A 15,213-nucleotide genomic window follows, 5' to 3' on the forward strand; every position below is an offset into this window, starting at 1 on the left:
CCCCCTAAGTATGATAATTTGTCTGTCTGATAGTAACTGGGACTACAGAATTAGTGAAAATAAGCTTTTTCAAAGAGGAAGGTTTTAAGCCTAATCTTAAAAGTAGAGATGGAGTCAGCTTCCCGTACCTCTACAGGGAGCTGGATCCACAGCAGGGGGGCCTGGTAGCTAAATGCTCGGCCCCCCATTCTACCTCTAGAGACTCTGGGGACCACAAGTAGACCAGCATTTTGACAGCAGCGCCCGTGACTCCCGTAACTCTTCAATATGCTCCGTCCATGCAGTTATGGGGAGAGCAAAGACCGTGCTGTATGTTTCCAATACAGGGGAGTCTCTGCCGTCCATGTGCTTATGTTGGCACGGGTAAACCAGCAACCTAGCAGTAAGACATCCAACTCCCACAACACGCTGAACAGAACTCTTTGCTCCCCAGGATAGACGGCAGTTGGGAAAGGCTTAAGTTCCTCGGTCTGCTGATGGGTTTTGGAGCAGTCCCTTTGGATGCCGTCGGGCATCATCAAAGACAACACTTCCCAGTCAGCGGATCTTAGTCCAGCTGCCTCCAGGTCAGGGTTGGTCTGTTTCCACAGAATTAATTCATCTGTCTCATGACGGAAGAGAAACCCGGAGTCTTCCTTCCAAACCACGATCCTCAAGGGACCATTTCCCAGCCAAGGATTCAAAAGACAGTATCTGCGTACAACTAACATTTTAGCTCTCTGTGGAGCCATCGGATATGCACCCAAAATCAATTAATCTTCTTAGGGTAAAGTTTCAATAAAATCCAGATTTCTTCTTCAAGTTGGTCCAGACATGGTGGTTGGTTAATTTTCCTGAATAGAGGCCCTGGAAGCATTGCCGATACCAGCCCATTTTGCCTGGGTAAAGTACGCCCACAACTCTGTCACGTGTTCTGCCACTGGCTTATCTCCTTTTGAGGCATCATTTGGCTTTCATACCATGAAAAGTTGTTTCATTAGTACTGGAGTTCATCTAGAGGGCTCAGGAGGGATACCAGGTCAACTCTGGAGGCTACTTAGGATTCTAACAAGCACTCTGCCGACTGCCACCGCCATCCAGCTTACCAACCAGTTCACTTTGTCAGGCAAGCCATCTGCAACATTCCATTGGCCACCAGGTCCCATAAGATTTCACCTTGCTTTATTGACCCCTTCTCAATTGAAAATATTATTAATCATTCTGGTTTGTCCTACCTGAATCCTTGAAAATCTATCCAACTTTCCATGTTTCTCAGCTAAAGTCTGTCTCCATCAGCCCTTTGTCCCCTCCCTCCAAACTTTACTCTGCATCAGTTGGAGGACATTCGACGCTGGGGCTTCCAATTCCTGGCTGATTGGGCGGGCATGTGCTGGAGGAATACTCCTAGGTGCAACACTCTTTTATCCTGGATCCTGGCTTGATTGTTGTTCCACTGAGAGAATCCCGATAGGCCTGGTGGGTCGCCGGGAGGTTTCCATTGATGGGAGGGGGAAGTAAAGAGTTTTCCCTCATGTTTACCTCTCCCCCATCCTCTCTCTATTAACAGGCTGGGTAGGGCTGCTACCTGGGGGCTGACTCCATCAGATTTTCCACACATCTGCAACTCATTCATTGACAATCATCCACAACTGCCTTGTCTTTAAAAGACTGATTCAAGGTAGTTTTCTCTGTCAACTGGACTGGGTTTCTTCTCTTGAAGACGTTTCGCCTTCTATCCAGAAGGCTTCTTCAGTTCTGAAATCGCTTGGGAGAGAGCTTGAAAATATATAGCCCCTGTGGACCATTAGCATGCTAATGATCCGGGTGGTCACCTGAGAGTCGTTAGCAGGGTCGTTGGTCGGGTCGTTCACCTAGTTTCTGTTGAGGTGTCTCCCCTTTGTCTGCTGGGTCACATGGTGATGAGTCACTGGGTCTCCTGGAATGGTGTGAATGTTTGTTTTGCTGTTGGAAGGAGTGGAGGACTGCATTGTATGTGGGTGATAGGAAGTGCCTCAGGCCACCACCTCTGTTCAAGGATGGTTTCTCCAATTTAACATGGATAGCTTCCTTAACCCCCCTTTCAAACCAGCGGTCTTCTCTGGCCAGTATCCTTACTTGGCTGTCCTCGAAGGAGTGCCCACTCTCCTTTAAGTGTAAGTGGACTGCTGAATCCTGACCCGAAGAGGTGGCACGTCTGTGTTGTGCCATTCTTCTGTGGAGAGGTTGTTTGGTTTCCCCAATGTACAGTTCCTTGCATTCCTCCTGGCACTGTACAGCATAGACAACATTACTTTGTTTGGGTCTTGGTGTCTTGTCCTTTGGGTGTACTAACCTCTGTCTGAGAGTGTTGCTGGGTTTGAAATGAACCGGTATGTCGTGTTTCTGGAGGATCCTCCTAAACTTCTCCGAGACTCCAGACAGGTAGGGGATGGAAACGCTGCGACGTTTGTTTCTCTCCTCCTCTCCTTCGCTGAGGTCTCGCTTTCTTGAGGTCCTGGTGAAGGCCCAGTCTGGGTAGCCACATGTTTTGAGAGCTGTCTTAATGTGGTCCTGTTCTTCTTTCTGCCTTGGGATGTGGTGGGTATTTCTCTGGCCCGGTGTTGGAGGGTTCTGATCACTCCCAACTTGTGTTCCAGTGGATGGTGAGAGTCAAACTGGAGGTACTGGTCAGTATGTGTAGGTTTTCTGTAGACTTCGATGGTGAGATTTCTGTCCTCAGTGATCTTGACCGCGCAGTCCAGAAAGGCCAGACTGTTTCCTTTTACATCTTCCCGGGTGAATTTTACATGTTCGTCTGTTTCGTTGAGGTGATCGGAGAAAGCTTCCAATTCTTGTGTTTGAATTTTGACCCAGGTGTCATCAACATACCTGAACCAGTGGCTTGGCGCAGTTCCTGTGAAGGATGTCAGGGCCTGGGATTCCACCTTCTCCATGTATAGGTTGGCAACTATAGGGGATACTGGTGAGCCCATGGCACAGCCATGTTTCTGCCTGTAGAAGCCTTCTCTGTACTGGAAATAAGTGGTGTTCAAACACAGGTCCAGCATGGTGCAGATTTGGGCCGGTGTTAAGGTGGTTCTTTCTGTAAGGTTCTTGTCCAATAGAAGGTGCTTGTGGATGGTGTCTATGGCGCTGGCGGTGGGGATGCACGTGAAGAGTGACGTGACATCATAAGATACCATAGTCTCTTCTGGAAGTAGTGTGAGTCCAACGACTTTTTGAGCAAAGTCTTGGGAGTTTTTGATGTGGGTGGGGTCTTGCCAACCATGGGAGACAAGATGGAGGCCAAGTATTTGGAATGTTGTAGGTTACAGAATTGATACTGCTTACTATGGGTCTGAGAGGGGTCCCTGGTTTGTGGATCTTGGGCAATCCATAAATGCAAGGGATGGTTTCTCCTGGATATAGACGGTAGTATTTTGGTCTGTCAATGGCTTTATCCTTTTCCAGCTTCTGTAGTAAGTCTACCACCTTCTTCTTGTATGAGCTGGTGGGGTCCCGCTTGAGTTTCTCATATGTGGCGGTATCTGTCAGGAGACTGAGTATCTTGGTGTCATAGTCAGTGGTATTAAGTACGACCGTGCACCTACCTTTGTCAGCTGGTAAGATGGTGATGTTCTTGTCCTTGGCTAAGGATGCAATGGCCCTTCTTTCCTCATTCGTGATATTGGAGGTGGGAGGTTTTGCACTCGCAAGAGCGGCTGTTACCTTGAGTCTGATCTGTTCTGCTTCTGCTTCCGGGAGTTTGTTGTTTCTGATGGCAGTCTCAGTGGCTGTGATGAGTTCGACAGTCGGTACCTCTTCAGGGGTGACTGAAAAATTCAAACCTTTGGACAGCACTTCCTCCTCGGTTTGTGTGAGCTCCCTGTCTGATAGGTTTTTTACCCATTTCTCCCGTTGTGAGTCAGACAGGGATGTGTCATGGTTGGAGAAAGGGTTGGTTCCGCTGGGGTTGTGTTTTGCCAGTAGGGTGGTGAATTTTCGGATCTGACGTTCCTTGGTCCTGGTGTGTTGGTTGTACTGAGTCCTGGAAACGAGTTTGGCTATTTCTTCCATTACTTCAGAAGGGAGCAGTAGGTGTAGTTCCTCCCTTCTTTCGTCTAACTTAGCTTCCAGGGTGTTTATGGTAAAGTGGATTTGTCTGATCCTTTCATTGAGTAAGCGTTTTTCCGTCATGTGAAGAATTACCTGGGCTCTGTGTTCCAACAGCAAAACAAACATTCACACCATTCCAGGAGACCCAGTGACTCATCACCATGTGACCCAGCAGACAAAGGGGAGACACCTCAACAGAAACTAGGTGAACGACCCGACCAACGACCCTGCTAACGACTCTCAGGTGACCACCCGGATCATTAGCATGCTAATGGTCCACAGGGGCTATATATTTTCAAGCTCTCTCCCAAGCGATTTCAGAACTGAAGAAGCCTTCTGGATAGAAGGCGAAACGTCTTCAAGAGAAGAAACCCAGTCCAGTTGACAGAGAAAACTACCTTGGATACAATGACCTGGATGACTGAGAATTTACACAGACATAAAAGACTGATTCATTTTTCCATCACGCTTATTTTGACTGTCTTTTCATGCAGTACTCTGACACCCCCAGAGCCCGCCCCCAGAGACCTTTTTTCAGCCTTGCCATGGATGTATCTACACTGTGAACTCCTTGTACTCTGGCTGATTACTTTCAGTAAAGAGCCAAAATCTATTCCTAAAGTCCATGTCTGCATTTGCGGGTTCAGTTCACATCTGCACACTTGAACAATTTGGTATGAGCATACCTTCAGGTAGATAATTATTACCTTGCTAGTTCATTTTAAATTACTGATCCTTTCACTTCACATGCCAAACATTCAGATTCAGGTCCTTTATCTGCATGCATTCCTGACTAAATGAGTTTCCTGTTATTCAGTTGAATGCCTGTATTTAATAAATTGAGTTCATATTTGTCTTATTAAAATGCAGAAATCACAACTCAATTCGTAAATAAATGGACAAAAAAGACTCAGCAAAATTCAAAACACGTGTATGTACCTCAGTGCACTCATATAGGTAAGAAAGAGTGCGCGGAATAATGCCACGGTCACTGTAATGCGCAGCTCCTCCAGTCATAGTGAAGGTCTTCCCTGTGCCTGTCTGGCCGTAGGCAAATATGGTCCCATTATAACCAGCCAATACACTGTAGAGACACATTTAACAGCCAGATGGTTCATATGAGATAGATATATGCACACTATTTGCTCTTGAAAATATTTACAAACAATATCTCACCTGTCTATTACAGGTTTAGCAGTCTTTTCAAAAATGTCTTCTTGTTTGACCCATTGATCAAATACATTTTGGAACCTTGAAAAAAGCAAGATAAAACAATTACCTTAAAAAACACATATTTAAAAAAAATACAAATTAGAACATTTCTCTTTGCATTTTCTTCTGCTTTACATGAACAAAAACTCTATTTATAAAACACATTAAAGTGCTGCACTTATAGTAAAGTATTTTTTTTTTCCCCCAGAGAAAACAACAATCACGAAATAAGTTAAGAATTGTGGGAGGATGTGAAATGGAATTTGATTGTGAAATGTAAATTGAGTGCAGAAGGAAGGATTGAAATGTAAATTTAGGAGAGCAGATGAAGTCCGTTTGGTTCCTCATTCATTTACAAGGAAACAAAGACGCGCTGAGGTCCAAAGAAGACCAACGTCAAACGACTGAGGGGGGAAGTTCTCAGTCATTCAACTTCTTGTGCCAGCCGGAACACATGCTGTGAAGGCACCAAACTCCTGCGGCGCATGCAGCGCGCACCTACTGTGTTGACGTCCTGTGTCCTGTGCATGCAGCACACACATGCGGTGAAGACGTCCTGTGTCTGCGCCTCAGAGGCGGGCCTTCGGCTATATAAGATCAGAACTGTGAACACTTAATAGAGATCTCTCCGCATGCTTCCGTGTGTGTATCCTGACCGACTGACTGGATTAAAACCATCTCCTACACAGTAACTTAGATTAATCGTTTTCTTCTCCATACGGCTTAAAAATTCAGCGACAGATGTCATAATTCACCTGTCAACCTGCATGTCAATCACATTATATAAACCCCAGCCTTGCACAAACTCACTGACAGATTGTGTTCAGCTCAATGCGAGACTTTCAAGCACTATTTTGTACAGTTTTGCTGCTTCCCAAACTGCCTGTTTCTGACCTGCATGTGCCAGTAATCAACCTGTTGGGAACTGACAGTTTGTTGTCAGGCTTCCATCCATGGGTTGAACGAGCCCACAATTCCCCCACCAGTTCCACCACAGGACTCTCTCCACTTCAGTTTGGTTATGGATACGAGCCTCCCCTATTTAAAGCACTCCAAGAAATCTCCTTCTCTCAGCACTTGTTTTGCTCACTGTTCTAATTGTACCTGGGCCCAAGCTTGAACCATGCTTCAATGTTCCATGGAACATTGATCCACCTTAGCTAATTACCATCACCCTGGGCTGTTGAGTGAGCCATAAGGGTTGGCTTTCCACCTGGAACCTTACACTCTGGATGGAATCCAATAATCTTGCTTCCAAGTTCATTGGGCTATTCCCCTTCAGACTGTCCGATTACTGTGATGGTGATTAGATTTCAACTTCCTGAAACCATGCGGGTTCATCCTACATTCCATGTTTCGAGGGTTAAGGACTTCCACGAGATTTCCCTGTCTCCAGCTGTTCCACCTGCTCCTCCCCTGGGTTCATCAACAGCAGACCAGTGTACTGAGTAAATCATATGATCTGCTGTGGGGGGAGTGGTCCAGTACTTGGTGGACTGGGAGGGTTATGGCCCGGAGGAGAGGTCCTGGTTCCTGCTTGCCACAGCTTGAATGCGAACCTTATGGCAGATTTTCATTGCCAACATCCAGACTAGTCATCAGCAAGATTAATCATCATGCAGACTGCGTCCACAAAGGTGAGGAGGTTTCTGTGGGGGAGACGGAAAGCACCCACTCTGAGGCCAAGTCCATCCACCCAGCTGATGGGACGGACTGTGGTGGCTCTGAGGATGCTGCTCCCCAGATTCCCATTATTGATCGAGCCATGGGCATGGAGTAGTACAGCTCCCAAGAGTTTTAGGTCCTCCACCATTTCCCAACCTCCCAACCAGTTGAAACTTTAGGGATAACAGGAGCGATCCTTTGAGGAAGGGGTTCACCCACCAAACTTTTATACCTGTGTCCACCCTCAGTCAACCACGCCTGCACCTCCTTCACCTGCATCAGTCACTGTATATAAACCCCAGCCTTGCAGACACAGATTGCTTTAAAATCGATGTCAAAATTTCCCAGCAGTACTTTAAGGGCTGTTGTCCCGTTTGTTTACCCTGCCTGTTCCTACACATACATACTTCCTAATCTTTGTGATGTTCCTCAGGTGAAAAAGAAACAGAAACATTCACACCAGTGGCCTGCTGGAGGTCATTTTGTAGGGCTCTGGCAGTGCTCATCCTGTTCCTCCTTGCACAAAGGAGCAGATACCGATCCTACTGAGGGTTTAAGGACCTTCTACGGCCCTGTCCAGCTTTCCTGGAGTAACTACCTGTCTCCTGGAATCTCCTCCATGCTGTGTTGGGAGACACAGCAAGCCTTCTTGCAATGGCACGTATTGATGTGCCATCCTGGAGGGGTTTGACTACACATACTGTGTGTGTGTATATATATATATGTAACATCTATATATATATATATATGTATATATATATATACATAATAGGTTGCTATATATATATATATATATATGTATATATATATATATATATACACACACACACACACGGCTCAAAAAATTAGAGGAAGACTTTTTAATCAGAGTATAGCAACCTATTAGTCAAACTTCTGGGATATTGATCTGGTCAGTTAAGTAGCAGAGGGGGAGGTTTCTGCTGCTTTGTTGTTAATTAAATCAACAACAGGTGCATCAGAGGGTCAACATAGAGACGGCCCCAAAAAAGGACTGGCTTCCCAGGTTGAGGCCCACTGATACTTTTTTTCCCTCCTCATTTCTTTTGGCTGATATTTCTTTACTGACTGACTTTCTACTGCTGTAGTTATTCATTTGGCTTGGATCAACATCTCTGTTGATAGCATGGTGCGGTACATGGACGCTACAGAAGTGGCACAAGTAGTCCAACTCCTCCAGGATGGCACATCAATATGTGCCATTGCAAGAAGGCTTGCTGTGTCTCCCAACACAGCATGGAGGAGATTCCAGGAGACAGGTAGTTACTCCAGGAAAGCTGGACAGGGCCGTAGAAGGTCCTTAAACCCTCAGTAGGATCGGTATCTGCTCCTTTGTGCAAGGAGGAACAGGATGAGCACTGCCAGAGCCCTACAAAATGACCTCCAGCAGGCCACTTGTGTGAATGTTTCTGTTTCTTTTTCACCTGAGGAACATCACAAAGATTAGGAAGCTACTGACGCGGCATGATGCTGAAAAGTTAATTCATGCTTTTGTTACTTTCAGGCTGGACTATTGTAATTCTTTATTATCAGGGTGTCCAAACAACTCTTTAAGAAGCCTCCAGCTGATCCAAAATGCTGCAGCCAGAGTTCTGACAAGCATTGACAAAAGAGATCACATAACTCCTGTAATGGCGTCGCTTCATTGGCTGCCCGTTTAATTTAGAATAATTTTTAAAACCCTTCCATCCTCCATCCTACCTGGAGGAGCCAGTGATATCTTACCAGCCCAATAGACCGCTCCACTCTCAGAATGCTGGTCTACTTGTGGTTCCCAGAGTTTCTAGGAGTAGAATGGGTGGCCGAGCATTTAGCTACCAGGCCCCCCTGCTATGGAACCAGCTCCCTGTCCAGGTACGGGAGGCTGACTCCATCGCTACTTTTAAGGTCAGACTTAAAACCTACCTCTTTGAAAAAGCGTATTGTTGCTAATTCTGTAGTTCCAGTTACTATCATAGATAGACAAATTATCATACTTAGGGGGTCGTCTAATCGTTAGGTCACATCTTAGCTATGCTGTTATAGGCCAAGGCTGCCGGGGTCCAGAAACATGATCACCTGACACGCCTCTGTCACCCCACTGGGTCATGGTTTCCTCTCCTCTCTTCCTCCTCATCAAGCAGACTAGTTATGCTGATTCCTGTGTAGTTTTTCTGCTTCTCTACCCCCCTCCCCCTATTCATTTACAGGTATCGCCGCCTTCGGAGCTGCATGATGACCTTTGGCCCCGCTGACCCGCTGTATAGTGTATTTTTGTGTGTGTTTCTGTGCTCTGTGCCTCTCCTCTCCTCTCCTCTCCTCTCCTCTCCTCTCCTCTCCTCTCTCTTTACCCAGCTGGCTATCAGCAGGAGGGTCCCCCTACATGAGCCTGGTCCTGTTCAAGGTTTCTTCCTGTTAAAGGGGAGTTTTTCCTTGCCACTCTTGCTTGTCTGGGGTTAGGCCCTGGGATTCTGGAAAGTGCCTTGAAACAATTTTGATTATATAAGACGCTATATAAATAAAGATTGATTTGATTTGATTTGACCAAACAATGACAAACAGACTCCATGAGGATGGCCTGAGGGCCCGACGTCTTGTAGTGGGCCCTGTGCTCACTACCCGGCACCATAGAGCTCAATTGGCATTTGGCATAGACCACCAGAATTGGCAACTACGCCATTGGCGCCCTGTGCTCTTCACCGATGAGAGCAGTTTCAACCTGAGCACATGTGACAGACGTGAAAGGGTCTGGAGATGTCATGGAGAATGTTATGCTGCCTGCAACATCATTCAACATGACTGGTTTGGTGGTGGGTCAGTGATGGTCTGGGGAGGCATAGCCCCGGAAGGATTCACAGACCTCTACAGGTTAGATATTGGCACCCTGGCTGCTATTAGGTATCGGGATGAAATCCTTGGACCCCTTGTCAGAACCTACGCTGGTGCAGTGGGACCTGGGTTCCTCCTGGTCCACGACAATGCCCAACCTAATGTGTATGCAGACAGTTCTTGGAGGATGAAGGAATTGATACCATTGACTGGCCGCCAGCGTTCACCTGACCTAAACCCAATAGAACACCTCTGGGACATTATGTTTATGTCCATCCGGCGCCACCAGGTTGATCCTCAGACTGTCAGATCTGGGAGGAGATCCCCCAGGACACCATTCGTTGTCTCATTAGGAGCATGCCCCGACATTGTCAGGCTAGAGATTGATGAGGCGCGGCGGTGTGCCTCACCCACGGTACAAATATGCTACGGCAAGGGGGAGCCAGGATGCCAGGTCAGTATGGGGGTGATTTCCTCATCACCCCCAATATCAAGATTGGGTACAAAGCCCCAATGACAGGGACTCGGGACAAGGGCAGCTGACCTGAGAGAGAGAATCATGAAGTCCTGGGGGAACTCAACTACCTCCCTGCCAAGGCTAAAGGACAAAGTACCAGACCAATCTCTACTGGAGGACATGAACACGGCACTGTCAACCATCCCTACCACTAACATCACTGAGACCAATCAGTATGTATGCAGCGGCGACGGTAATCCTACAGATGCTTGGCTATAAGATGAAGAGCATGAATAGCCATAAGGAGCAAATGGCTCCATGGAGGAGAAGGCTGGAGGCAAAAATCATGGCAACACAGAGAAAAGTCAGCTTCCTAACAGAGCTGAGTAGAGGTGTGAATCCAAGGACAGAGCAGCCCAAGAAGTATAACAAACTGAGGCACTGGAGACTGCTAAGCAAAGGCTCACAGCCCTGGCTACCCGACTAAAGAGGTACACAAGAGAAGTAGAGAAAAGGAGAATAAACAGGGTGTTCCCTGGCAAAGGTCTACTCCCAATGGCAGGGCAACAAGATGACAACAGACCCCCCCCAGGGCTGAGACTGAATAATACTGGAAGAGCATCTGGGAGAAAGAGACAACACTACTGCCCAATGGCTGCAAGACCTACAGACTGAGCACAGCCAACTCCCAGAACAAGATCCAGTAGTCATCACCTTAGCAGACATCCAAAAAAGAGTGTCCAAAATGAATGCCTGGCAGCACAGATGAACCAGCTGCTAACGTCGCGAAAACCACCCAGAGAGGCTAACCCAGGCCTGTCAGTCCCCAAAATGAAGGGAACAATACCATCCAACAACCAGCCCATAACCTGCCTCAGTACCACATGGAAGCTCCTATCAGGCATCATAGCAGCTAAGATTATTAGGCACATGGGTTAATACATGAGCACAGTGCACAGAGGGGTATAGGCAACAACACCAGAGGAGCTAGACCTGCTACTGGTTGACAGGGCAATTAGAACACGACTCTGGAAGCCAACTCAAAGCCAATTGTGCAGGTGAGCATCAGGTGCGGCGTATACCAAGGAGATCCCTTATCTCCCCTGCTGTTCTGCATAGGCCTAAACCTCCTCAGCCAAATTATCACAAAGTGTGGCTTTGGATACCAGTTCAACAACCATCAACAACCATGGAACAACCATCAGCGACCTCGTCTACACGAATGACAGCAAGCTGTATGCCACGAATGGGTGTGACATTGACTTCCTGATTCACCTCATTAGGGTCTACAACAAAGATACTGGGATGTCATTCGGAGTAGATAAATGTGGGAGGATGATATCTAGTAGGAGAAAGGTGAACACAACTGATAGGGTTGAACTACCTGAAAGGAACATTACAGATGTGCAGGACAGTTAAAAATACCTGGGGATCCCGCAGGCAAATGGTAACCAAGAGGAGGCAGCTAGGAGGTCAGCCACATACCGGTAGAATCCAGTAGTTATCAGTCTCCTTGCTGAAGTGAAAGTTCACAGCAATGACCAGAGCTCCAGTCATGGCGAAGTCAGCTCCATTCTTATCCATCATGCAGACGGGGAACTGTACGTCTCAGCAGAAGAAACAGGCACAGAGTTCCTCTCAGGTTCTTTCCGAAGCACAGAAGAAGGCCCTGACGTTCTCACTTCCCGTCTTCACAAAAACACAAGGCGTCTTCACCACTCACTCACAAAAGGAGAGTGGGAGTCCACTTCTCAGACTTGACCATGAAATTATAAATCTCTTCCAAAGGAAAAACTGAACACAAAAGTCAAGTTCAATGCATTAATGGTGCCATAGCTGGCTCTGTGTCAGCATAAAAGGCCAGTTCTTAGCCAAACGTAAACATGTGGCTAACTGACTGAAATATGGATTACGGTCCATTATTCAAATACAAAAAAGCTATGAACAGAATGCATTAACACTTAACTAACTCACTCAATTCCTAAACTTAGCCTATAGCTACCTGTTGCTTTGGCTGGCACATTGCCTTGGCTACACCTCACCACCCCTATGAATGTGCCATTAACTTTCTGCCAGGCACCTCACCCCCTTGGGGGGCCTTGTACTCTTTGTCAGAACCTGAACGAAAGGCCATGGAGGATCTCATCCGTCCCTCTTCCTCTCATTTGGTGGCCAGGTTTTTCTTCATCAGTAAGAAGGATGGGACACTGAGAACCTGTATTGACTATTGTGGCCTTTACAGCATTACTACAGACTCCATTATTTTCATGAAATTGAACTACGCAATACATAGGGTTGTTGAGCCGCATTTTGTAATAACGGTGCATTTTGTAATAAACGTCCAAAGTGTAATAACTTTTTCATTTCATTTTGTAATAAAGCCGCATTTTGTAATAAACTGCCCCAACGCTTTTTGTAATAAATTTTGCCGCATTATGTAATAAGTTTTTACATTTTGAGAAGATTATTACAAAATGCACTTGCAACTTTTGCATGGTGCATTATGTAATAATACCTATTATTGTTGTTTGTTAAACAATGAATTTATTTATAAGAGTCACTTTTGTTGTTTTTTATGCAACTTCCCTTAGAACTATGTAGCCCAATAAATCTATGTATGACAGAATACTCCAAATATAACTTTAGTTGCCTATTTGAAGTTTGGAATTATATAGGCCAATAACTTGTGGCCAAATTCAAAGCTCTACATGGTCTCTCACTCAGCCAGGGAGGGGAGGGCAGCTGTAATCTGATTGGCTGCTGCATCAGTTCTACAAAGATCATGCACTGCTTGCATGCTTAATTGAGACAGCCAGAGTTCAACATGATGCCAGGTATGAAAAAACTGTGCCAAATATTATCTGTGTAATTGAATACTGTATATGGAAGTATAAAGACATTTTGCAGTTGACCTAAGGTTATGTAGATGTTTTGCCCTTGATAAGAAATTATATGACTGAATTTAAACCTGCATTGTCCAAGTTATGCTCACTGCATTAAAAACAGTTTGTAAAGTAAAACTGAAATCTATGCCTCTAAGTTCTTATTAAAAGTTAATAACTTAAAGCAGGACACATTTGAAGGAAAACTGTGCATGTGCAAAAAAACTACACCCACTCACACACACACACACACAATAGTACACTGCTCAAAAAATAAAGTGAACATTTAAACGACACATCCCCGATTACAATGAATGAGGCATTCTGGTTAATAATGTATATTATTTACATAGTGGAATGAGTTGGAAACAAAATACTATGTGCATCAGAAGGAAGGGCCCACTGCACCAGCATATGGTCTTACACTGGGTGGAACCCTTCATTTTTTTTATTATTTTGAGTAGACTAGTGTACATTATAGGGTTTTTTAACAGAAGGAATGAAAAGTTATGAACCATCTATATTTTAAATGCCAATAAAACTTTGGGGTTGAACTTTTTTTGTCATTGCAAGAACATAAATTGTACTTTGCAGATCTTAATTAATTTGGATAACAAATATCTAAAATGCCAAACTTTACAGTTCCAATTTGTTTCAAAGCTTGCCTCTCTGTTCACCCCTCTCATCTGTTATTCCATGGGTAGATCTTCATTGTGAACAACAGCTTTGATAGTTGTGCGTCACCCTTCACTGTAAGTCTAATTACGTAGTTTTCACTTCTTCCTAGTTTAGCCATATGGAGAATGTTGGATAAGAGAGCAATACCTTCCCTGTGTGAAGTCACTGAAAACCATTGGCTGAATGAGTGAAGCTGAATACCTAACATTCCATGCAATGAATCAACACAGTCATAAATAGTAAGCATCGAAATAGCTATTAAAAGGCTAAAAATGTTATAACAGATGTGAAAACAATATATTTGTTAAAACCTTGTTTTTCAGTATTCCTACAAAAGCAGCGTCCTCTTTAATGATAGCATCCTTTATTGAGACAAATCTAGGGCTATAACATAAGATCAACATTCATAAAGCAATTTGAATTATGGTACTGTGATGCCGCAGGTGGTGGTGGGTTATCAAAATTGTAATAATTAAAATACCTTCTTAAATATTAATTGAAGATAAAATATTTTAGTACTTGAAATGAAATTCCACAAATAAAATAAAAGTGCAAAAGAAAGGCACAAAATGCAGTTTAGTTTTGGGAGTTAAACATTTTCCCTCTTTTGTCACCCTTGTAGGTCTGCTAATTATAACCCTGACCTGCACCCTGCTGGGGCTCATTGTAGGCAATGGACAAAAGCAAGCAATGACCGAGGAAATGTACAATGTCATAGTTCGCAAGTTGAGAGGAGAGTTTCATGTTCCAATTTCTGAACGCACAAGAATTCAACAAAATGCCTTGGTGCGTCTCTGGAGAAATCAAGGGGTCTATTCTCTCAGTGAAGATGGGCAGACACTGCTGTGTGCCAGCAAGCCAGTCATGCTACAGTCTAATGTTGATTGCGTTGTTAAAAAGGGTCTAGATGATACCAATGGTTCTGGAGCAAGAAAGTTGAGCAAACAACTGAAAATGCATCATAGTGGCATAAGTGAAAGAAAGGTGCAGGAAATCTTGAACAAAACTGAGTGGTACCAACTTCAAAATGCAAAGTTTCTGAATAAGCCCCCTTTGATGACCATTCAAGCCAAAGAAGTGCAAGATCAACACCAAATTGACCTATTGGACATGGGAAAAATGAAAATTAGTTATGGTCAGGCTTTATACCGTTACATTCTCACAGTGATGGATGTGTTCAGTCGTTACATGTGGCTGAAACCATTGAAAAGAAAAAGGTCTGACCCACCTATCCAGCCTGCCTCGCCAGATGAGTCTGACCCACCTATCCAGCCTGCCTCGCCAGATGAGTCTGACCCACCTATCCAGCCTGCCTCACCAGATGAGTCTGACCCACCTATCCAGCCTGATGAGCCTGAGGACCCTGTTCTGACTACACCCCCTGTTCAGCCTGTCCTACCAACTGAAATGTTTCAGTCT

General features: G+C 45.1%; 2 protein-coding genes across 5 annotated transcripts in view; one reads left to right on the forward strand and one right to left on the reverse strand.

Moving 5' to 3' along the window:
- The window catches only part of LOC130540060 (uncharacterized), a 101,098-nt gene that overhangs the window by 65,986 nt on the left and 19,899 nt on the right, over positions 1-15,213 (forward strand). The gene's annotated exons all lie outside the window — the stretch shown is intronic.
- Positions 1-15,213, reverse strand: part of LOC130540058 (kinesin-like protein KIF6) — a 92,812-nt gene that overhangs the window by 60,338 nt on the left and 17,261 nt on the right. For 3 of the 4 annotated variants that reach the window (XR_008954299.1, XM_057058939.1, XM_057058941.1), the window contains exons 3-4: positions 5,251-5,325; positions 5,014-5,158 (exon numbers count right to left, since the gene is read on the reverse strand). Coding sequence is in view for 3 of the 4 variants with exons in the window: in XM_057058939.1 (XP_056914919.1) it covers positions 5,014-5,158; positions 5,251-5,325 (220 nt within the window). In the remaining variant the exon portion in view is untranslated. Of the gene's footprint in view, positions 1-5,013; positions 5,159-5,250; positions 5,326-11,719; positions 12,029-15,213 lie in introns of all 4 variants that reach the window. The other variant, XM_057058940.1, reaches the window with a different exon arrangement.

The sequence above is a fragment of the Takifugu flavidus genome, chromosome 16, assembly GCF_003711565.1.
Source record: "Takifugu flavidus isolate HTHZ2018 chromosome 16, ASM371156v2, whole genome shotgun sequence".
Lineage (NCBI taxonomy): Eukaryota > Metazoa > Chordata > Actinopteri > Tetraodontiformes > Tetraodontidae > Takifugu > Takifugu flavidus.